Source organism: Canis aureus, chromosome 25, assembly GCF_053574225.1.
Source record: "Canis aureus isolate CA01 chromosome 25, VMU_Caureus_v.1.0, whole genome shotgun sequence".
NCBI lineage: Eukaryota > Metazoa > Chordata > Mammalia > Carnivora > Canidae > Canis > Canis aureus.
In genome coordinates this window covers 20,229,582-20,253,056 of record NC_135635.1, presented here as the reverse complement: position 1 = coordinate 20,253,056, position 23,475 = coordinate 20,229,582, and the positions used below count along the sequence as shown (strand labels likewise).

The window sequence follows — 23,475 nt, the reverse complement described above, 5'->3', positions numbered from 1 at the left end:
GAAGTGGAGCACATACACTTTGTGGTGCTATCCTGCTTTTTAAAATTTCATTACATGTATTTCAGCTTCACCACAGCCTTTCTGTCCAGCATCTTTCTAGTCACTATTGGGTGAACAACAAAGATGACATAGTTCCTATTCTCAAGGAGTTCATGATTGAGTTTAGATGATGAGACAAGTAAAAATGAAACCTAGAATGGGATTATTCCTGGGTAATGTGTCTAACACAGTTTCTGGAAACATCAGAGGTAAATTAGAAGCATAAGCAGATTTTGGCCTCTGGTCACACATGCTACCTTGATTCACTGCCTTTGTGAAGTACCTGTGCTGTTTTACTTTGACAAAGGGGTCATATGCAGAGCAGTCCACTTTCCCCAGGGACTGAATAGGATGGTGATCTCAGAAACTTAAATAATAAAGGACAGGCAGAAACCCTAGGATTGAGAGATTCTGTAGTGGTGCTCTATGACCAGTAATGCCTGGAGAAAATGGTGCTGTGTGACCAGTAGTGCCCTGCCTCTCTGACAGGAAGGAAGGAAAGAAGGAGGGAAGGAAGGAAGAGAAGGAAAGAAAGAGATGTTAATGGTGTGCCCGCACACTTACTTGAAAATGACAATATTAAGTACATAGCACTCTTTGAGAGGATGCTTGGAAGTCCAGGTATGCAATCCTTCCCAGTGATCTGAATGTAGATTTGATCTCAGGAATTGTCAGGACATAACTCTTCACATAAGAAACTTCTGTGCCCACAAAAGTACTTGCCTTCCTTTCGCACTATTATTGGTGATAACTGGCAGGAACTGGCCACTGTCACAACAGTCGGTTCATTAATTTCTCTATTTCGGACGTCTCTAGTCTCTTAGATTGCCCTGCACTTTTGGTCTGAAATTGTTCTGTGTGTGAATACAGCAAGGCCGGGAGATAGTTAAACAAGTCTCCTGGCAGAGGTGGAATTACAGTTGTCAACCTTGGCTGTCCCCTTTTCCTCTGAGTGAAAGTTTAGTGTTTTAGGGCATGTCTAGAGTCATGGAACCCTTGAGAGATTTTGTCCTCTCTGGTTAACATTGCAGTGGAGTCTGAGAATACTGTGAAGGAAAGAAAACTATGTATCTACTCCCCGCCCCAGCCCACTGTGATTTTGGCCAATAGTTGGTTTGTGTGCTCTGGTTTCTCAGACATGGTAGTAGGTAGCAACCTTGACTATTTCTGTTCCTAACTTTTGCGCTCTCCCCTTCCTGGTCCCCTGGGGAGGTTAATTCATATGGAAGTAGCAGAAGGTAGGCAGCAGAAGGGGAAGGAAGGGACACAAACACCCAAGTGCTCCACAGACTGTATAATCCTCTTCTGAGAAGATCTTGCCATTGTGAGAAAAGATCTTGCCATTTCTCTCTGATGTTTACTCTACCGGTAACAAACTATTCTACGGATGGTTTGTATTTCTTGAGCTCTTAATCTGGGCCGCATGTTGTAGACAGTTTTAGATGTCACTTCCTATTTCATGCTCACAGCCTCTCTTTGAGGTAAGTACTCTTATTGGTTCCATCTCCCCAGAGGGGAAGCTGAGGCTCAGTGAGTTCAGTTACCTTGCACAGCAGTTATGGGACCAGCACTCAAAGCCACTCAGGCCTCTGTGTCACCTGCCACCCTGCAGTTGTATACAGCTACTGTTCATCTGTGTACCAGTGTTCAGCATATTTCATGTCACTTAGTTTTTAAGGATTTAATGAGCTCTTTATTACCTTGAAATGGAGTAGTAATTAAATCAGCATCTATTTTTTTTACTTTTATTTCTATTTACTGTAAGCCAGTCAGTTATGTAGCTACAACACATCATTATTTGATTTAAAAATTCTTCTTTTTACCCCCTGAGGGTAGTATGTCAGGGATCAATATTAAGAAAACACTAGAGATGATAGTTGTTGTTTTTTTTTTTTAAATCAATTAGCTTAGATTCATACTTTCACCATTCAAGAGGTGAAGAGTGAAAGAGTTATTTTCAGAAAGTAGGAAATGAGGGGCTACGTGGCAAGTATTTATGGATAAGAGAGAACTTTGTGCATAATTCTAGAGTACATTACAGCTAGTGACAGTTGCAGTTAAGAAATGAGAAACAGACCCACTCAGAGTTAAGAAACTTAGGCTTATGGGATGCCCGGGTGGCTCAGCAATTAAGCATCTGCCTTCAGCTCAAGGCCTGATCCTGGAGTTCCGGGATCAAGTCCCACATCGGGCTCCCTGCATGGAGCCCGCTTCTCCCTCTGCCTATATCTCTGCCTCTCTCTGTGTGTGTCTCTCATGAATAAATAAATAAAATCTTTTAAAAAAGAAAAGAAAAGAAACTTAGGCTTATGACATGCAGAAAAACATTCCCTCTCATGACCCCTCTCTGCAAGTGTTCCCCTTTACAGCTCTTACTATGTGTGACATTATGCTTTTCCCCACTTCACAGATGGGGATACTGAGGCTCAGATGAATGGAGATTCAGTGACTTGTCCAAGGTCACATAGCTGTTGAGTAATGGAGCTGAGATTTCCCTGTTTAAACCTGGGCTCCTAATCCTTAGCAATATGCCTCTTCATTAAGTGGTGTGTTTCGGGGTGGCAGTTTCATCTCAATTTCAGTATTGAAAAGTTTCTTCTCTCCAAGTGAATTTGAGCATGCTGGGGTCTGGAGAGATGGAATTGTTTACTTTTAACTGCCTATTCATTCAGCCCTTACATGTTTACTTAGGACAAATGATTATGCTGGATGAACATTAAAAACTGTTTTGATCTTACAAAATTTACTATCTATGTACTTTTGGGGAGCAAAAACAAATTGCGGGCTGGTAAAATTTAGTGCTTATTTACAAGCTTTATTTCCTTTGGTTCCCCAAATTTGCACACAGAGAGAGGGCATCATGGTCAGATTTTAAGGACCATTGGCAGCGGAAAAAGTAAGCAACATAAACCAGACCCCCCAATAACTGCCACCCCAGCAAAGTCTGTTGGCATGAAATATGAATGCCTGGCTCGGTTTAATGGACAATATGAAGTTCTTGTTGAAGGGTACTCTGTTCATTCTCTGATTTGGAAAACAAAACAAAACTAAAACTCATTTAAATGTACACATTACAGGCACCTTTGAAAACATCTTACTGTTTTAGTAGGTGGCTATTACCAACATGTTCTATGTCATTATGCATCAGTGTTAAGCACCTGTTAGGAGATCATAAATGGACTACTCATTCCCTGTTTCTTCTTCATCTACCCTCTTACATGTGTTTTTCCTATGTGGCCTCTACACCCATTATTTCTTAAGATACTGTTACTTTTGAAAATGTTGTGTTGGCGCTAGATGTGGCCTCCAAGTTGACCTGGTCTACTTTCTTTATTTCAAACACTAGAAAACGGGGAAATTATAATGATAGTATCTTATCTCAGTGTAGTACTTGCTGATAAACTGCTGTAATTGCCTTGACCATTCTGTGATGGGTATTAGCCCCATACCAGAGATGGCGAAGTGGGATGTTTGAGCCAGGGTAAGATATCTGGTTATCAGCAGAGGTGGGGTCTGAGCCAGGGTCTCCTGATTTGTGCTTCAGGTCTTTGTGTTGCATTATGCTCTCTGCTCACACTCCCATAAACTAGAGACTACTGCATGTTTCAGGGAAACTGTCCTAAATGTTTATCTCCTCTGGCCTTCAAGGAGTCCATTAATCCCTGTATGCTGTGTTGAAACAAATTAATTTTTTCTTTTCAATTAAAAAATCGTAAGACTTTTTTTTATCTAGTGTCTGAAGCCTGAGAACTGTTTAATTGTATTACTGAATATGGAGCTTAAAACCAATATATTCTCTTTTTAAAATAATTTTCTATTATGATAGGTGAGCATTTGTGAATTTAAGTATTTGTTAATATGTGTAAATACTCGAAGAGTGTTGGATCAGAATATGTTTAATTAGTTCAGTGCTTATGTAGCCCTACATTATTTGTTGTGAAACAATATATAAGAGGCCCTCAGACTGGAAGTGGAGCGAGTGATCTACCTAGGTGCCCTTGTGGTAAGTGGCTCTCTGAACCACCCTTCAGCAACCACCCTTAGCATATGCCTGTCTGTGTAGGAGGTGCTAGTGTGTACCTAACATAAAGCCTACCCACTAGGTAGGAAGAATGGAAAACATTCTGAGTAGAGAGGGGAGTGAGGTGGTTATGCATTTCTCCCTTGGCACTTGCTCCCACAAAATATCATTGGTTCTTGGCATAAGGCTAAGCAAGACTACTCTTGGTTATATTGAATTGCTTATCTTCAATTGGTAACATTTGGAAAATGTATCATTCTTGTGAATTCTGGGGTTGGAGTGGTATTTGAGATGTCATTTGGTCATTCCTCTGTCCCCAGGCAGAATGGACATCCAGCTCTTAGAGAGCTAATTTTCTTTAGATATCCAACACATTCCTTACTCTGCTTTAGCAGTTCATGCCATTGCCTTCTTAATGGTCAAAAAACTGACTCTCTGGACCTTTGTGTCTCTCTTTCAGGTCTAACTTCAAGCTTGTGGCCGTTAATTCAAAACTCTATGCCATTGGTGGGCAGGCCGTTTCTAATGTTGAGTGTTACAATCCTGAGCAGGATGCCTGGAATTTTGTGGCACCCTTACCAAATCCTCTGGCTGAGTTCTCTGCGTGTGAGTGTAAGGGAAAAATTTATGTCATTGGAGGATATACTACCAGAGGTAAGTATGTGGTCCTCTTCTATGAGCTTCGGCAGCCTGGAGAAGGGCAGGAGGGTGCCAAAAGAAACACTTTGGTGTAATTTAATACATTATATACTGGACATTTACATATCTGGAAGAAGAGAGTTGTATACTACAGGGGTGTTTTGGAAGGGAGGGGACCTTTGATGCCTTTGTGTGATCATGAAAATTGAATGGGGTAGAGGATGCTATGAAGAGAATATATGTTTTCTTTCTGTTCTGGCCAGCTGTCTTGTGACTTGACTGGGCAACTCCCAACCTTCTCCCAAACACATTTAACACTATGTAATTTAGGGCTAGAACATTCTGCAGATCTTTGCTTTCACTTTCTTCCTTCTTGAATGCAAATATATCAGACATAATTTATAGAAACTCAGTGCTAGGCTGTTGTTCACATATCCTAAGAGGATTATAAAAGACATGAATATAAGACCATTCTTTCCTGACCTCCTCCCAGAGGTGGGAGGTGGTTGTACTGTTTATTAAACTGTACTTTTTTTTTTGGTGGCTATTTGGTAGTTGATAATTTGGGAATAAGTTTCTCCAGTAGGTTTTATAGTGATGTTCTTGGTAGGAAGCATCTCACATGATAGTGATAAAAAAAAAAAAAAAAAGCTTGACTGTGTTAAGAGAGGCAGTGGTGGGCCACCAGGAAGAGGTGTGCCTTTCCCTTTATCTCCCTCCAATTGTGTCCAAGTTACCTCTTGGCCAAGGAAATTTATTTCTTCATTTGGTTTATCTGATTGTAAAATGCCCAGAACTTACAGAAAAGGTATAACTAGACTCATGGGACTTTTAGCCCCATTGTAGTAGTAGAGTTACCATTATATCTGACATAGTGAAATAACCTGTCTCTCCTTTATGCTATAATATGGGAGGACAGAGCTCTCCAGCCTTGCTGACAGGTATGGAGAGAGGTTACTGATACATCACTTTGTAAAGGACAAAAATCCACATGCTAATATAGGTGCCAAAAATTCTTTTTACTGTAGCCAAATGTGTCTTGTTTGGGGGATTTATATTAGAGGAAGAAGTTCTGTCAATAGATGTTTTATGAGCATCTGATTTACTGTGTGTGTGTGTGTGTGTGCGCGCGCACGGACATGTGCAAAAGATTCTGAGTAACACTTCTTAAAGTATCTCTAAACAGTTGGCTGTGGAAGGGAGGATGGTGAGTGGTGTTTTAGTTTCCTATGGCTGACTTAACCAACAACTACAACTTGGTGGCCTAAGACAATTTCTAGAAGCCAGAAATCTGAAGTCAAGGTGTGGGAAGTCACATCCCTTTTGAAGGCGCTAGGGGAGAGTCCTTCCCTGCCTCTTCCATCTTTGGTGATTCCAGGTGTTCCTTGGCTGGTGGCTGCATCCCTGCAGGCTCTACCTCCATCTTCACACACCTTCTCCTCTGAGCATATCTACGTCTTTTCCTCTTCTGTCTTTTATAAAGACACATTCCTCATTGGATTTTATAGCCCCCCTGGGTTATCTAGGATGATCTCATCATGAAATCCTAAACTTCATTGAAAGGTACAAAGTCCCTTTTTCCAAGTAAGGTCACATTCAGAGGTTTTGGGGTTAGGGAGTAAACATATCTTTTTGGGGGCCTGTTGAACTCACTACAGGTGCTGTGTTTATGCATTTAAGGAGGGGCAGTGACCATGGGAAACAGGGAGTTGTTTTTTTTTTTTTTATAATGCCCTCAGATTTTCATCACTGTGGAGCTATTCTCAATGTCCCTCCCTAGTGACATTCTACTGAAGATAAGATAATTGCCAGCTTTTTTTGGTTATAGATAATTGGGTGAAAAAATAAATAAAGAGACAGAGAGAGACCTAAGAGTCATTTCTTTTACCTTCAATATTGGTGTTCAGGTACAGCGGTCAACTTCATATGCTTAACGAAACCATAGCCCCCAGAGAATTCCTGTGAGTGCATATGTACCTCTGTGTGTGTCTGTGTGCCTTTTTCTCCTAGGAAAGTAAATACAGTTATTTACTTTTGAACATTTCTAAGAATTCTGATTGCTCCCTAGATTTTGTCACACAGAAAGCACCCTTTGGGCTGACATAATGCACACATAACCCTTGGCTTCTCTTGTGACCAGGAGCTGGGAAACACTGACAGGCAGTACTGTAGCCCAAAGAGTACCCTGCTGGTAGATTTCCTAGTTCTTCCATGGCCTGGCTGAGCAAATGTTCTTTAGATCTGACCTGGAAAACCCTTGCTTGTGTGTTTTCTAGTTTCTCAAGCCACTACTAATATACCTTCTTCACTTGGGCCACCCACGGTGATTCCTGTCTCGGGTTCCCCAAGCCAAATACCTGTGATGGGATGGTTGGGTGATGTGGATGGATGGATGTTTGTGTAAAGGTTGAAAATGGGTTTTCTGAGATGAGAGGGCAGGACAGTTCCTTGTACTCTGAAATTCCCCTCCTCTTCTGTTTGGGATCTTCTCAGCACTTCCTAATAGTTACCTGTATTTAGAATAAGAAATCAGAATTGTTTTGTTTTATGAACAAATGCAGGGCTCAAAGTTGGGTTATTAGCCTGCTAACTTCTTAAGTTAGGTAGACTTTAAAATTTAGTAAGTAATTCACAATTTTTATGATAGCTGTTTGATTATATTAATTCTGTAGCAGGCACTGAGGAAATGAAAAATTCAATAGAAAGCAATAGTAACCACTCCAGGGAAGAAGGGTGATTTGTTAAAGTTCAGAATCACCTCCAAATGTAAAAGCAAAAAGATTATTCCACCAACTCAAACCACCTCATCATGGTCTGAGCCCTTGTTGGGTGAGGAGAAAAAACATTTACAGAAGACCTGGGAAGACCTTCAGACCAGGGACTGAGAAATCCATGGAAGCCTCACTAGAATAAGTCCTTTATTCATGTGGAGGGAAAGCCAGGTTACTAAGGAGCACTTTTTGATAGATTGGAACCAAACTCCCTTGGACTGTCTCCAGAATGAGTTTTATCACAGTAGCTACAATAAAAAGAAAGGTAGGGAGGTATTAATGTGGGTGGAAAAAAAGGACAGTTTCCTAAAGCTGTAGCAGTTCTGAAATTTCTACAGGCATGGGGACATGTGGTAAACGAAAGGTTCAGTCTCCTTCTAGTTCTTTTTTTTTTTAAGATTTATTTATTTATTCATTCATTTATTCATTCATTCATGAGAGACAGAGAGAAGCAGAGACATAGAAGGAGAAGCAGGCTCCCTGCAGGGAGCCCGATGTGGGACTTGATCCCAGGACCCTGGGATCACTGAGCTGAGCCCAAGGCTGATGCTCAACCACTGAGCCCCCCAAATGTTCCTCCTTCTAGTTCTTTCTGTGCTCTCTTACCAGGCACTCGATTGGTGTCAGCAGTAGTGGTGGAGCTCTTTCATCATTGCTAACTGGGAGTGGGTCCTCCTGTGTCTCACCCCCAGGGGGAAGTGTTGTACGCCTTAGTTACATATCTGTTCCCAAGCTGAGTTGTCTCTTACACTGATGAATTTTGTTGTTTAAACAAAAACAACAAACAGAAAGTTCATTCTTTCTGATAACTCAGAGCATTTTTTATTCTGCTGAGACTAAAATATTCCATTTATTTTTTCCGCAAGGAGGAGAAAAAAAAGAACAAATAATAAGGGAAAAATGAAAAGAGATACTTTAAATTTCACAAGCATTTTTTTCAAAAAGAGAGTAAACAATATTTTTTCCTTAAAGCAGCTATGAATGCAAGATGATTTTGGAGTAGCCTTTGATCTGCTTTCTGATTTTACCCACATAAGAACTAGTCATCTCTTGTGAAGTGGGCACAGGAAGAGGGAAGGGCCTTTGTTAGTATGTCTCTCCTGTTACAACCGAGAAATAGAATTGCCAAGTGATTCTATGGCTTGAAGGGCATAGGTGATAGTTTCTTGGGTTTCTCCTGACTTGCAATTGTGTGATTTCCTTTAGACTAGCCCCTGAAGATCTTGCTTGGCTCACTTGTCTTATTTAGTATAGTTGGCTATCAAAAGTAGATCCTCTTCGGGCTCAGCCTATCATCTGTATTAAGAAGTCAGTAATTCTGTAGCTGTTGAAGAGAGTTCCAGGCGCTGATTCTTTTTACATGGATTTTGGTGGTTCTAAACTGTGTAGGGGTACCAGGGAGGAGGAGGGTATGCTCCAATCACAGCTGGCCATGTCCTGGCCCTCTGGATTCTGAGAGCCTCCCAGGGAGGGGACACACCTGATTGGATTATGGGAATGAATCTAAACAGATCACCTCCTAGTCATTTCGAGAACTGTTGTTCCAACCTCTGCTTCTCTGAAATAGTTTTGCCTCTCTGTTACCAAATTATTCAGGTGGGGGTCAGTGTTTATTACAGCTTAGGCAGATGGTGGTGTTACTTATGTCTGTGTCATCATTTGACCTCTTTCTTCATTTCAGACCGCAACATGAACATTTTGCAGTACTGCCCCTCTGCCGACATCTGGACGCTCTTTGAAACCTGCGATGTCCACATTCGCAAGCAGCAGATGGTATCTGTTGAGGAGACCATCTACATCGTGGGGGGATGTCTGCATGAACTGGGGCCCAACCGGAGGAGCAGCCAGAGCGAGGACATGCTCACCGTGCAGTCCTACAATACTGTCACAAGGCAGTGGCTCTACCTCAAGGAGAACACATCCAAATCGGGTCTTAACTTGACTTGCGCACTTCACAATGATGGCATCTACATCATGAGCAGAGACGTTACCCTGTCAACCAGCTTGGAACATCGAGTTTTCCTCAAATACAACATCTTTTCAGATAGTTGGGAAGCATTTAGGCGTTTCCCAGCCTTTGGACACAACTTGCTGGTTTCCTCTCTTTATCTGCCCAATAAAGCAGAAACATGACTGAACTGACTGAGGATTTAAAAGAAACCTGGTTCAAGACAGAAAAAGGAAAAAAAATGTAGTATCCCATTTCAAGGGAGACCGATTTCTAAAGGGAAAACATGAGTTAAAGTAGGTCACATGTACAATAGCTGTAAATAAGCTTACTTGAACTAATTACTTGAAAACACGTGGAGAAAAGAGACCAACTTTATTATTTTTTTAATTATTGATTTTTAAATGATGGGAGCAAATCCATGATAATATTTTCATCCAAATATGATACCCTTGGGCCAGTGACTGAAACTGATCATCAAAAAGAAGATTCATTGTGTCTGCTTTAGTAAAGGGCCAAAGTCAATAACTGACGTGAATGGTAAAAATCATTTTAAAATCCATTTTATTTAGGTCACTTGAAATATCATTAATACCTTCAGTGAGAGATTTTTGTTGTTGTTCTTCACATACTTGACAAATATTTATATTAACATTGTCATTTGCCCCTTTTCTCCCCACATATCCTTCCAGTGGTTTAAAAATCGGGTTCTGTATTTAGATATTTTATTTACACTATCTTTTAGGAAGCTTACAATGATGGAGCCCTATAGTTCTTACAGCATCCAGTCCTCCCTCTCTTGCTTAAAACCTTCTCAGCTATTTTTCCAAACTTTTTTGCAATTATGTGTACTGAATAGATAGGCAGATGTAACCTCTTATTTTATTTAGGTAGCAGGTTGCAAATTTATGTGGTTAGATAAGTTGCATGGCTAGGCATTCTGTATTGTTTAAAAGAGAGGATATATTGTTTAAAAGGATGGAGATATATATACATATATATATTTTTGAAATTGAGTCTTAAATTTAAATGGGAAGGGAAGGAAAGGCCAAATAAGGAAAAAAAATGCCTTTAAGAGTTACTTTTAATGAATGTATTTGACTTAGTTCTCTTTTTTGGGGTAAGAAAGATAACTGTCATCTTTAGATCAGGCATCTCTCTAATTTAATCTTAACCTTTTAATTCATGCTTTGCTCTTATGAGGTAAGGTGAGGATAGCTGTAGAACATTTGTGCTGGAGAGAGAAGGGGCTCTTTTAGAGATGGTACGGCTTCTGGTGGCTTCTCTGGATTTAGGTAGGTTCCCTTCTTGCCTTGGTTGTTGAATGGAACCAAGCTCCAGCAGTTGTTTTCAGTAAGTCACCTAACACGAATAAAAGCTGCTGCCAGTCATAGGTCCATCCCTTTGAAAATGTATACTTAGAGAAATCTTATTCTTTCTGAACTTCTCTGATCTTTTGTGATGGAATCAGTGAAGCCGTGAGCTGGAGTCCATCTTTCTGTTCTAACGTTCCAGTTACAGCATGTCTCACTTTAAGAAAGTCCCGCAGGAAAAAAAAATCATGGCAAATCCATGCATTCCGCACTTACCCGCTGCTTCCGGCGTGTATTCGCCATGCAGATGTGGTGCAGAGGGGTTGATCACTTCAGCAGAGCTCTTCAGGTCATCAGAAGAGTCACTGCAGGGTTTCTTTAACAACCATGGCCAGCTAGTGGAGTTAAAATCAGGATCTGGTTATAAAAATCCTATTTGCACAACTTTTCAGGACTATTAAGTAAAATGAGGCAAGCCTTTGTTGTGGACTTGGAGACAGCTCTTTGATCTTGTTACCAAATAATCATACCAGTACTCTACTTACACTACTTAAGGGTTTCTAAGCCATATCCATTTATTCTCAAATACTTAGCCTTTTTTTTTAAAACTCGGAACTGAAATCATCTTGGGGATGGTACTCTAATAATAGATTTATATTAATTTATATTCATTATGTAATTGAATTTCCAGTGACCTATAATTTCATTGCATATATTTAAAAATCTAATTTATTTTAGATAGTGTTGACTTTTGTTGCTACAAATTTTAATTTTTTTAAAGCTTAACCTTGTATATCCAGAAGATTCTAGCCAGTTGAATTAGTTCTGGACAATTTGACCTTAGCTTGTAAATAACCACATCATATAAAATGTAATATTGCTGCCAACCAGTTCTCTTCCTGATTACATTCTTTGGATGTGTTTTCCTAATGCCAACAATTAGATTCTTGGACCAAGTGAAGGAATACTCTGATCCACAAAGTTCTTTTTATAAACCAGGTTTGATGTGTGTGTATATGTGCATATTATCTGTGTGTGTATGTGTGTGTGCACGCACGTGTCGTGGCATATTATAGCTCTAAGATACACAGACTTTTAACAAAGTTTTGTTACTCTGGACTGCCAGTGGTACTTGGGCAAGGCACAATGTGCAGTAGGAACAGATCTGTGGATTTGGGTCACCCTTCTTCCTGCCGTGCACATGAGCTACATTGGCATTTTGAGGATAATTTTAATTTAGCTCTGTTCTTGTATTGGTGCCAGTGTTGTATTAAAGACTCTACCTATGATGAGGGAATGTTGCATTGAAAATCCCGTCATCCCCCAGGACTTTGCCTTTTTTTTTAATTTTTATTTTTATTCCGGTATAGTTAATATACAGTGTTATATTAGTTTTAGGTATACAATGTAGTGCTCTTTGATGATATCCTTCCATTTTCTTCCTTCCTCCAAATGCTTCATCCTTCTTTTCTGAAATACTTCTGAGGGGTACTAACCTCCCACTGCAGAGAGGGGAGTTAGTGGAGGACCCCTGATAGTGGGAGCCATCCTGCCAGAAGCAACCTATTTTACTAAGAATAGTCTGAGTGGCAGAGTGAATCCTGAGTGTGGATTGGTAGAGGGAGGTTAGTTCTTCCTGTCATTTTTCCTGGCTTTCTTCTTAAGACCCTTGGTTTCAGAGGCCTCTCCCCTTAGCATCCTTCAAAGTTTTTCTGATGAAAATATATGAGTTATTTCAACAGTGTTGGTTAAGTCATAACAATGAAGTACTGAGAAGGTTATGGATTCTACTAAGAAACAAATAGATTAAGATTAAGCATGAATACCAAAGAGAATTGAACTCGGCCATGTTTTTTTGAACCAAAATCCCAAGTAATTCCAAATGCCTTAGACATCAATTAAAGTTGTATTGAGATGGACAAGCTCTTTCTCTCCAAAGGGTATTAGAAGTAAATGCTTACTTTCTTTCAATAAAGACTTACTTAATGAGCATTGTGGATGCCATGTTTTCAGATTTCCAGGTAAAGTCATGACCCTACCTGTTTGGCCACACAGGTAAATCGAGTGGAAAGGCCTTGGCCTTCTTGATCAACCAACATCTAATGAGCAGTGGCTTAATGCAGAGCATTCGTGAGGCAGCATAGTGACAGAAAGGGAAGATGGGTGAGTTGTTGGATGCCTTTTTCCTAGACCAGGGATGGGGAATATATAACATCTGTGCCACCACTCTCTGTTGGTGGCATTATGAATGAGTAGCACTCCTTTCCTCTGTGCCAGGAATTGGTCTCAATCCATGTCATCAGTGCTTCCAGGCATCCATTGCCCATCCCTCAGAGTGAGATGAAGTTCATTTGTCATCCCTGCCTTAGAGGAATGAATGAATTAGGTGAGTAGATTACATCCAAAATGGCTTTGAAAACACTGAGCTGATTCAGCTCTGTTCCCTGGTTCCCAGAAATACTTACTGAAAGTCTATTGTGTGGAGGACAATATTAAGACTAGGGATATAGTCATAAATGAGCCATGTTCCCTGACCTGGGAGAGCTTACAGCCTTGTGAAAATGTTTACTGTAATCATTGTAACCAGTGTCCTCAAAGATGCCTGCTTTTGTCAGGCATCCTGGGGCTCTCTGGCCTGGCTTCCTCTTCAGTCCTGGTCCAATCTGTTCACTGCTTCATGATCTACTAACAATTATAACGAACCAGTTTTTCTCTAAATTTGAACATCACAACCTATGTTTCTGTTTTAATGGTATGGTTTTTTTCCCCACTATTTTTCATAGTCTTCTCTGTACTTCATTTTTCAAAAGAAAAATTATATGTGATCTGCTGTAAAGGTAATTACTAGGAACCACAGCATATGTGGCTAAGGGCTCAGCAGCTTGATCCCATGAGAAGCAGGAGCAAAATCAGGGAAATGAGTATCGGGAGAGAGGCGAGCTGTACACGTGTCTGTACCTATGCCTGCAAAACACTTCTATAAAAAGTATTACTAGATGGTTATTAAGACACTTGTCCCGACTTAAAGTCAGTTAACTTCACCTGTGTGATAGCTATTAGAGTGGTTTTCTGTCCTTATGTTTCATTTACATAATAATATTTCTTATTTTTCATTTTCTCATGTTAATTTAGGAACACGGTATAAAATACACACCAGTTGACATATGCTAACTTCTGCACTTGACATAACCATTTTTATTCATTCCTACAGGAGACATTAAATGTAAAAGATGGTCAATTTTGAGGAGCAAAAGGGTGCTGAGATGACTTTGGTAGGATTGGCTGGTGCTTTCTCAAATGGATGTCAGAGTTTATTACTAGTAAAGAAAAAGAAAATGTAATTTGCATTATTGTGTCATTTTTCTAAGAAAAATCTTAATAGGGGTTCTTTAGATGTCTCTACAATGTTTTCCTATCTAGTGGTCATTTTAGGAAAATTGATAATCTGTAGAATGAACAATTACATTTTGTTATTACTGACACTTTGTTAAAAAGGTTGTATTGTGTCTTCAAGTTGTGGCTTAAAGTGTAAACATTATGATACTATTCATTCAAATACAATGATGCCTATGATGCACTCAAATAGCATTCGTTCTGTGTTTATAACTAGAACTATAGAAGAAAATCTCTTCAAATAAAATAGTTCTAAATCTTAACAATCCAAATTGTTGTCCATTAGGTACTGTGTACCAGCTGTGGGGTCAGGGCTGTGCCAGAGCCGAGAGGAAACAGGGCCCTCAGGTGGAGGACGCCTGACTTGCAGGGAAGGCTAGACTAACGCTTAGGAACTGGCTAGAGAGGCGGTAGTCCTGTTGGAAGATGGACCACATGGGGTAGCAGAGGTTGTGAGAGCCTTTTGTGTTTGGAGAAGAGGGATCTGGAAGGAAGATCTCTGAATACTTAGAATTCAACAGCAATTACAGCCCACCACAACCTGTTCCACCCCGTCTTCTAATATTTCTCACTGTTTTTAAGCACCCCTCACTCCTGGAAAACTGAAACACAGCTCCTTGCCTTTTTTTTTTTTTTTTTAAGATTTATTTATTTATTTGAGAGAGAGAGAAAGCACACGGGTGGAGGAGAGGGACAGAAGAAAGAATCTCAAGCAGACTCCCCACTGAGTGTATAGCCTGATGTGGAACTCGATCTCAGGACCCCAAGATCATGACCTAAGCCAAAACCAAGAGCAGGAGGCTTAACCAACTGTGCCACCCAGGTGCCCCACAACTCCTGCTTTTGAGGCTGGTGAGGGGGATGCTGGGGGTGGCAGCATTACAAAATGAGGTTCAGCTACTAGATGATACCCCAGAGATGTCCATTCCTTTCCATCCTTTGATTGCCTCTCGCGCAGGAACCTACCTGCTCACACATGCCCACCTTATACATACAATTTTAAGAATGATCCAACTTAAAATAACACTGCTACCTCATAAGAAACCTAAGACATACCCACCTTTACAGCAAGGGAAACAGTCAAAAATCAGATCCAGTCACTGCTGGATGACATCACAGCTTATTGCATCCCCAAGTCCAGGGTTGTCAGGGTATGTTCATCCTGAACACCGATGAATGACTACTAAGTTCTGACAATCTATCACGAATAATCCAAATTATTTCCTACACACTCAAGACACACCAAAACAACCACACCCACCATGAACTGAGTTCTTATTCTGTGTGAGTAATTCCAAGCATTTTTGAAAATTTAACTGATTTAATCCTCACAACAATCCCATATGGTCAATACAGTATTATCCCACATTATGACTGAGGAACCAGAGGCATTACCGGTCACGCATTGCTATTTGGGAAAAGGGAGAAGAGAAGACTGACTGCAGTCTACTGGTCCAAACTGTGGACTATACTTTTCCCTGCAGGTGAAGGCTAGCAAATGCTCCCTGCTCCAATGATGGAGTGGGTTTCTGGTCAACTGATCTGGGAACCCTTGCTTCTGTCTTGTAGTAGAATGTTCCACAGCCCTGCCCGAGAGGCTGTGCCAATGCGGTAGTCCTCTTCCTATTGGAATGGTTTATTGGAGGGGGCGGTGTGTGGGGAGAACTGAGAATTTCTGGAGAGACTAGGGGATCCTCTTCGCAGGCCATAAACATTTCTTTGGAGATAAAACCCCTTTAAGAACCCAATTAGAGGTTGGTGGGTCTGATCTCTGGCAACTCCATGGGCTAAAGGCCCACATCTAGAGAGCCCATCTTTGTAATATCTGTCTTCCTGCCCATAGTCTTTACCCTCAGCTTAATGGCGCCAATCCCTTCCTCTCAGCTTTGGGAAAGCCTGCAATAGTAGGGGTCTGCCCTTGCTAGTGTACATCCCAGGGAATGTTGCTTTCATAGAAATGACTGCTTCTCTGTGGCAGGAGGTGTTTGGGAGGGGTTCTGGGCATACATTCCCACTGTGTCTTTGCCTGTTCTGAAGGCCCGGTCCCTACTATATTTTCCCTATTTGTTCATACACCTTTGATTGACACAGAGGCTCTGGGTCTTGCAGTTCTGCAAGGCAAGGCAAATGTCACCTGACCCTTTGCCATTGCCTGCCTGTTGGAGGCAGAACAGGGAAAAGCCTGGGTGCCAGAGCAAGACTGGCTGAGTCTGCTTCCCAGTTCCACCACCTTCTAGCTGTTTAGCCTTGGTCAGGTTACTCTATCTACCTGAGCCTCAGATTTTTTTTTTTTAAGATTTTATTTATTTATTCATGAGAGAGAGAGAGAGGCAGAGACACAGGCAGAGGGAGAAGCAGGCTCCCTGCAGGGAGCCCAATGTGGGACTGGATCCCGGGTCTCCAGGATCAGGCCCTGGGTTGAAGACTGCGCTAAACTGCTGAGCCACCCAGGCTGCCCCTCAGATTTTCTTTTAACTGTAAAGTACAGATAACAACTGCATCCACCCAGTGGAGTTATTATGAACATTGAATGAGGAGATCCACATGGACCCTCGGAAGGGCACCTGGCATATAGCACACAGGGAACATGAGTTGTTATTATTACCAAAGCCGCTGGCTGTTTTCTTTATATGTTCAAATGGGCTAGTATGGCCAGCAACTAATGCCTTTCTTAAAATACCTTACTGAAGCCATCAAGAGGTAACTAACACATTCCAAGATCCTGATGTGTTTCCGTCATTTCTCCCACAGATTTGAATCACAAGATAAAGCAGTATAGCCAGTTACCTTGTTTCTCACACAAGGATAGGGATGGAGAATCCTACTCATTCCACCCTTCATCTTTGTTTAGCTGGTCCCACATTTCAGTGTTAGATAGCTGGAACATCCCATCCCAAGTACCAAACTTTTTATCAAGACTTTGTTGAGACCAGCTGAGGTCATGTGTCCATCCCTAGGGTAACCACTGTGGCTAGAGGCTTGGAGGGAAAACTCCAGCCCAACCACATGGAATGAATGAATACCAGATAACAGGTGTTCTTCATGCCAAAAGAAAGGGGTGTCAACTGTTGTATCCTGAAAAGACCATCTGAACAATCTGAGCTAAGCTTGTTAGGCTTACTGCAGTGAGGGAGGAACATTACCTCGAGTCTTAGCCACATCTCAGAAGGAGGAAGTCAGGTTTTCAGGCCTGGGCTGGATGCTTTTAAGGCAGATTTTGAAACTGGGCAGAGTTTATGATAGGAGAGCTTTGGGTGCAACGTTCTGTGGGCATATTGCAGTGAGATCTTGCAACTAGCCTTGGTGAGTAGTAAGCTGTTAGTCTTGGTGAAGTAAGCTAAGTACTGGCTGCATAGTATTATGAAAGATAATTCCTATGACAGTTACATAATAGTTCTTCTGTGTGTTTCTTATTCCTGTTCTAGATTGCAGTTTCCTTGATGATATGGTGTCTTATTCATTTTTTATCATGCTTAGTCAGAGAATACAGCAAAGCCTTGTGCACAGCAGATTCTTAACATATTTGTTGAATTTGGAAGGTCTTGAAGCCTCGTTGGGTTTTCTAAAAAGAAATGTAGGTTTTGGTATATCCAGCCATAATATTTCCTTAAAGGAATTAAGTTAGTGGTTTTTTTGATCAGCAACTTTTATTAGAAATACCTTACAGTGTACTTTTCTCTTCAACCAATGTACATAACCCATCAAACAGGTAGGAGAAGTTTCAGCCTCTGCTTGGGGCTGGAAAGGAAATTTGCCCACAAACAGTAGTGATGCCAGAGCTCAGGAGCACTACAGGAAAATGGGAATCGAGCCCCATCACTTTGTTAGTTCCTTGTGAATAGAATCAATATTAGGGCTGGAGCAATAGTATTGTCACTTAAAGAAGTGACTTCTTTTTGTAAAATCTAAATTGAATGCCACAAATATACAGTTTCCAGAATTTGAATACTAGATGGAAAGAGAATAGAAAACTAGTCAGACATTGTTACAGGAAAGTCTGTTGACTCGGTGACAGAGGGCCAGTTTCCCGTCTGTGGCCTGATCCTTCCCCCTGCCCCAGTGCGGGGTGAGGAGGAGGAGGTGGGCTGCAAAGAGCTTCCTGAAGGGTGAGGGAGTCCATGGAACAGAGAGAGCCCTGCTCACATCACTTCCAACCCTGGCAGATGTCAAGGTAGTGCTGGGTGGAAGGACAAGAAATCAGAGGCAAGGGATCTAAAAAGAGGCACTGTGATACAAGTGGTTTGTGGCTAGAGTTGATTTTTCTCATGGTCTGGTGTGTATATATACATTTGCCTGCTCACCTTATTTTATCAAAGTTTCTGCAATTGAAGCCATGTCTTTTTGAAAGTCTGGGGATGGAGGTACTGTATTACCTTCCTAGGCTTCTAAAACAAAATATTACAAAGTGGGTGGCTTAAAACAACAGAAACTTACTGTCTGACAGTTTGAGGCTAGAAGTCCAAAACCAAGGTTTCAGTAGGGCCATGCTCCCTCTGAAACCTGTAGAGGATTCCTTCCTTGCCTCTTCCAAGCTTGTGGTGGTTTGCTGGCAACCTGGTGCTCCTTGGTTTGTAGCTGCATTGATCCTGTCTCTGCCTTCATTACCACGTGCTGTTCTGCTTGTATTTCATGGCTGCTTTAGGATGTCACATGGGACTAGGAGCCCACCCTTCTTGAGTGAGATCACACCATAATTAGTTACAGCTGCAACAAATCTACTTGCCAAGGAAAGTCAATTCCTTGGTACCAGGGGGTTAGGACTTCATCTTTTTCTGGAGGGAACACAACTCAACCAATAATAAATACTAAATCTTCTTCTAGAACTTTTTAATTGATGTTATTTTCTACATAATGCCATTTGGCGAGAGGGGACCCATTACATGAAAGGAGGTCTGCTTTGAGTTGTATATTTCCCCCAGCTCTCCACCTCCTCATCAGGGAGTATCTTTTTGTAATCATAAATCTTTTTTTTTTTTAAGATTTTATTTATTTATTCATGAGACACACAGAAAGGCAGAAGGAGAAGTTGGTGCCTTGTGATGAGACTGATGCGAAACTCGATCCCAGGACCCCAGGATCACGCCAAAGGCAGATGCTCAACCACTGAGCCACCCAGGTGCCCCCTATAATCATAAATCTAAAAGAATAGAATAGATTAGTCCCCTACTGTTAATCATGCTTTGATTTCTAGTTAATTAATTTTTATTTATATTTTTAATGAAAAACAAGGCATTTTTCTTAGCTAAGTGCATGAGTTAGCAGGTTTCCATGATATTTGTGAAGTTAGTGCTATCGGTGTATAGTGTCCCACACAGAATGATTTCTGCCACCCTCGAATACCTGGAAGGTACTCGCCAATTGGAATTCTTTTGAAAGCACCAGATATTGACTCTAGCTAATTAAAAAAAGAAAAGAAAGAAAAAGAAGAAGGAAAAAACACTAAAAATATACAGGTTGGCTCAATATTTAAAAGGAAATCAAAGAAGCTATGGGAACTGTGGCATCCATGGCAACTGGGACCTCCAGAACGATCTCCTCAGGGCTCTGCCCAGGAGATAAAGGCATTCTAGTTGACTTCTGGCCCCACGTCATCTGCTCACCATGGAAATTCAACAAGTGAGCGTCCTGACCGTCCAGCTAGAGAGGCCTGCCCACCCCAAGACAGGGCAGGGCACCTTGATGGAAAGTCCCACCAAGACTGTGCCCAGGGTGGGAAGGTGATTCTTCAGAACAAAACCAACAATCTGTGGAGTCAGGGTGGCACTGCTCCCATCCTAGGAACCATCTGACACATTTGTTGTATGTTTTGGAGTATACCAGCCATGGTAAATCTCTAGTTCTGTGGAGGCACTAGATAGAGGCCTGTTCCATAACTACTTTAAAAAAATGAGGGACGCCTGGCTCAGTGGTTGAGCATCTGCCTTTGGCTCAGGGAATGATCCCAGGATCCGAGATTGAGTCCCATAGCGGGCTCTCTGTGGGGAATCTGCTTCTCCCTCTGTCCCTGCCTCTCTGTCTCTGTGTCTCTCATGAACAAATAAATAAAATCTTAAAAAAAAAAAAAAAGAAAGAAAATTAAACATCCAGTGGCAGGGATCTAGGATGTTATATATCATAACAATCAATGGTTGCTGATTTATTCAGTTTTCTTATCTGACTAGCCAATCAGGATAAGGAACAGATAAGGAGTATTCATTAACCCTGTTTATTATTATTGTCATTACCTGAATATTCTGTAGCCCAAACTCTGACAATCTTCTGAGACTTTAACAGGGAACGCACTCTCTTTAAGCAAAAGCACTCAATTGTGAGAGAACATTCTGACCTTTTTCTCATCTGTGTGGTGCCCTCAGCAATGCCATCTACTTTTACTACCTTAGTCTGGGCTGCGTTATGACTTTCACAGGTCCTTGGCACTTTTGCATTCACGTGCCTCCTTTTCCACAAAAGATATTAAAAATTACATTTTTTGATTATGTTGGTGTAGACAAATAGATGGAGTCATTATTATATATTTATGTTTTTCTTCTGATATTAAAAGAAATTACAAGTAAAACATTTTTATCCGCCTCTAAAAGCCCTGTGACACTGAGCCCAGTCTGCATCCCAGGAAAGTCAGCCCTGTGCTCACTTGGTCTGAGACATGCCTGCCTCAGCCCTGCTCTGTGAAGGATCCAGAACCCACACCCAAAGGCCTCTTTCCGAGAAGTCTGAGCTCAGGCAGCCTGAATGCAAATAGCAGTTCCGCTCTCACTAGCTGGTGACCTGGCCTCAACCCCACAGTCCTCAATGTCCTCATTTGTGGGACGCAGGTAATGATACCAGGTGTCTCATTGATTTCTTACCAAGATCACCTGAGAAAACATAAACACTTCCCGCAGGATCTCACATATGGTAGATACTCTGTGTACGACAGCTGCGCCTATTTCTTGTGACCACTCTTCCTAGATTGTGAGAATAATAACCTCACCGAAGGGGCCCCTGGAGGAAATCTGGTTGATTATTTGATGATTTGACCCCTTCCATGACCGGACACAACTGCAGAAGGGGATTTAATGAGGATCCAGGTGGATCGATCATACGCAGTCAATACCATTACTCCAAAACAGCTCCTACAAAAGGAGGACCTTGAAATCTTACATTTCGAAATGATGCTGGAGTGCAGAGAGCTGAAGTAGTGAATGAGAGACTGTGTTTGCCAGGATTGTCGGCACCATTGTCGGGTTCCAGGTTCAGCTAAGGACGTCAAGCTGTCTTGTCACAGAGTAGCCAGTGCTCCTGGTACAAATTTCTGTTACAGAGAGTGGGGTGCATTTTCTGGCCAGCTCCAGGCTCTGGGCTCCCGGCTAGTGGCTAAATGTCCAGCCCTTTCGCTGTGGCACATTCCCGCACGGCGATTCTGTGCTACTAAAATTGAAAGAAAAAGCCTTGGCCTGCGGTGTTTTCTCAGCTCTGTTTTCAGAGAGGTGAATAGGTATTTTCTAGCAGCGCTGAGGTTTATTTGTTCTGAAGCCTCTTCTGCGCTCTTGTGGGCCTCAAACTTCACTAGTCTTCAGAGGCAGCTTTGTAAAGAGGGACTTTAATGTCACATCCTCCTGGGTTTGGTGCATTGCTTCAAATGTTTCCCATCACAGTGCCTGCCCAGAGGACTCTGTAAAGCATGGTGATTACTGTTTCTCTGGCACTCTTCTGTTTCCTTCTGAGGTTTGTAAGGTGAGTCAGGCCCTACTGTTTAAGTTGCTGGGGTGAATCTTGCTGAGAGGCGGCTGGGATGAAACGGCAGCTGTCAGGGATGCCGCACAAGGGAAACCCCTGCACCATAACCACCGTCTGTTTAGGTCCGGACCCATCCAACACACAGAAAAGCTCATGTGAAGAAAAAGTTAGTGTTGAGAAAGAAAACTGGGGAAAATTATCCTAGACTCAGGTTTGTCTGCATGCAACAGAAACCCTAAAATAACTGTAAGGTGAAGGTTCTTTTTCTCTGATGAAACAGAAGCCCACAGGCACGTGGGTAGCTCAGTGGTTGAGCATCTGCCTTTGGCTCAGGTCATGGTCCTGGGATCGAGTCTCACATCCCAGCTCCAATAGGAAGCCTGCTTCTCCCTCTGCCTGTGTCTCTGCCTCTCTCTGTGTGTCTCTCATAATAAATAAATAAAATCTTTAAAAAACAAACAAACAAACCCAGAAGTCTGGAGGCAGGCAGCTTAGAGCTGTGACAGCCAGGGGTGTGATGGTGCTGGCTCATCCCAGCTTTTGAGAACCAATTGTTAGCAAGCATCCATCTCTACTCAACTCTAAGTTCAAGGAAGTCACTTCGGCAACAGGAAACTGGCCATCGTGTAGTATTTATATCACAGAAATCGGCAAATGCCACAAATCAGGGTTTTGCCCTTCAGAGAGCCTGGGGTTTAACATGTAACAGCACACCACTGGGTATAGTTCTGTAGAGGGCTAGGGACCCAGGGTCCTTCTATCCTACTGCTCCACCATCCTTGCATGGGGCTCCAATTTTTATGGTCCAAGTTGCTGCAAAAGTTCCAGACATTAAATTATACATTTCAGCTAGCAAAGAAGGAATAAAAAACAAGGGAACATGTATATCTCTATATATTGGGCAGCGATAGTATTTTTTAAAAATTTTTTTTAGGATTTTCATTTATTCATGAGAGGCACACAGAGAGAAAGAGAGACAGAGACACAGGCAGAGGGAGAAGCAGGCTCCATGCAGGGAGCTGGATGCGGGACTCCATCCCATGTCTCCAGACCACGCCCTGGGCCGAAGGCAGACGCTAAACCGCTGAGCCACCCAGGGATCCCCCCAGAGGTAGTATTTTTAAAGAGGTTTCTGGAAAGATGTATACAACACTTTTTTGGTCAGTACATAGCTGTGCCTAGTGTAGGGGAGGCTGGGAAATGTAGGCTTTATTTGGGGATCCATCTGTCAAGCTTAGAGGTAGAGGTCTGTGGTAGAGCTCTAAGATGCTCCAGTGCTCTTCACCCTGTATAATCTCCTCTGCTTGAGTGTAGGTGGATCTTGCAGATATGATACCACTCCTGTGATTATGTTATGTTTCAAATTAAACAGCTTAAGATAGCGAGATTATCCAGGTAGGCCTGACTTCTAAATCAGGTCTAGAGGGCAGAGATGGAGGAAGTTAGAGATCAGCAGCAAGAGAAAGACTCAACCTGTCATTGCTGGCTTGAAGATGGGGGTGGAGGTGATCAAAGGGCTTTGAGGCAAGGAATGCAGGCAGATCTAGGAGCTGAAAGGGGCCCCCCACAAAGAGCAAGGAAATGGGGATCTCTGTCCTATAGCCATGAGGTCTTGAATTCTGACAAAAACAAAAA

The 23,475-nt window shown here is 41.9% G+C and overlaps 1 protein-coding gene across 3 annotated transcripts in view; it reads left to right on the top strand.

The window, feature by feature from the left end:
- KLHL42 (kelch like family member 42) overlaps positions 1–23,475 on the top strand; it is a 34,350-nt gene that overhangs the window by 5,639 nt on the left and 5,236 nt on the right. The window contains exons 2-4 of one of the 3 annotated variants that reach the window (XR_013364104.1): positions 4,521–4,714; positions 9,152–12,894; positions 13,009–14,396. Coding sequence is in view for 1 of the 3 variants with exons in the window: in XM_077870600.1 (XP_077726726.1) it covers positions 4,521–4,714; positions 9,152–9,603 (646 nt within the window). In the remaining 2 variants the exon portion in view is untranslated. Of the gene's footprint in view, positions 1–4,520; positions 4,715–9,151; positions 14,397–23,475 lie in introns of those variants that run through there. The other 2 variants (XR_013364105.1, XM_077870600.1) reach the window with 2 other exon arrangements.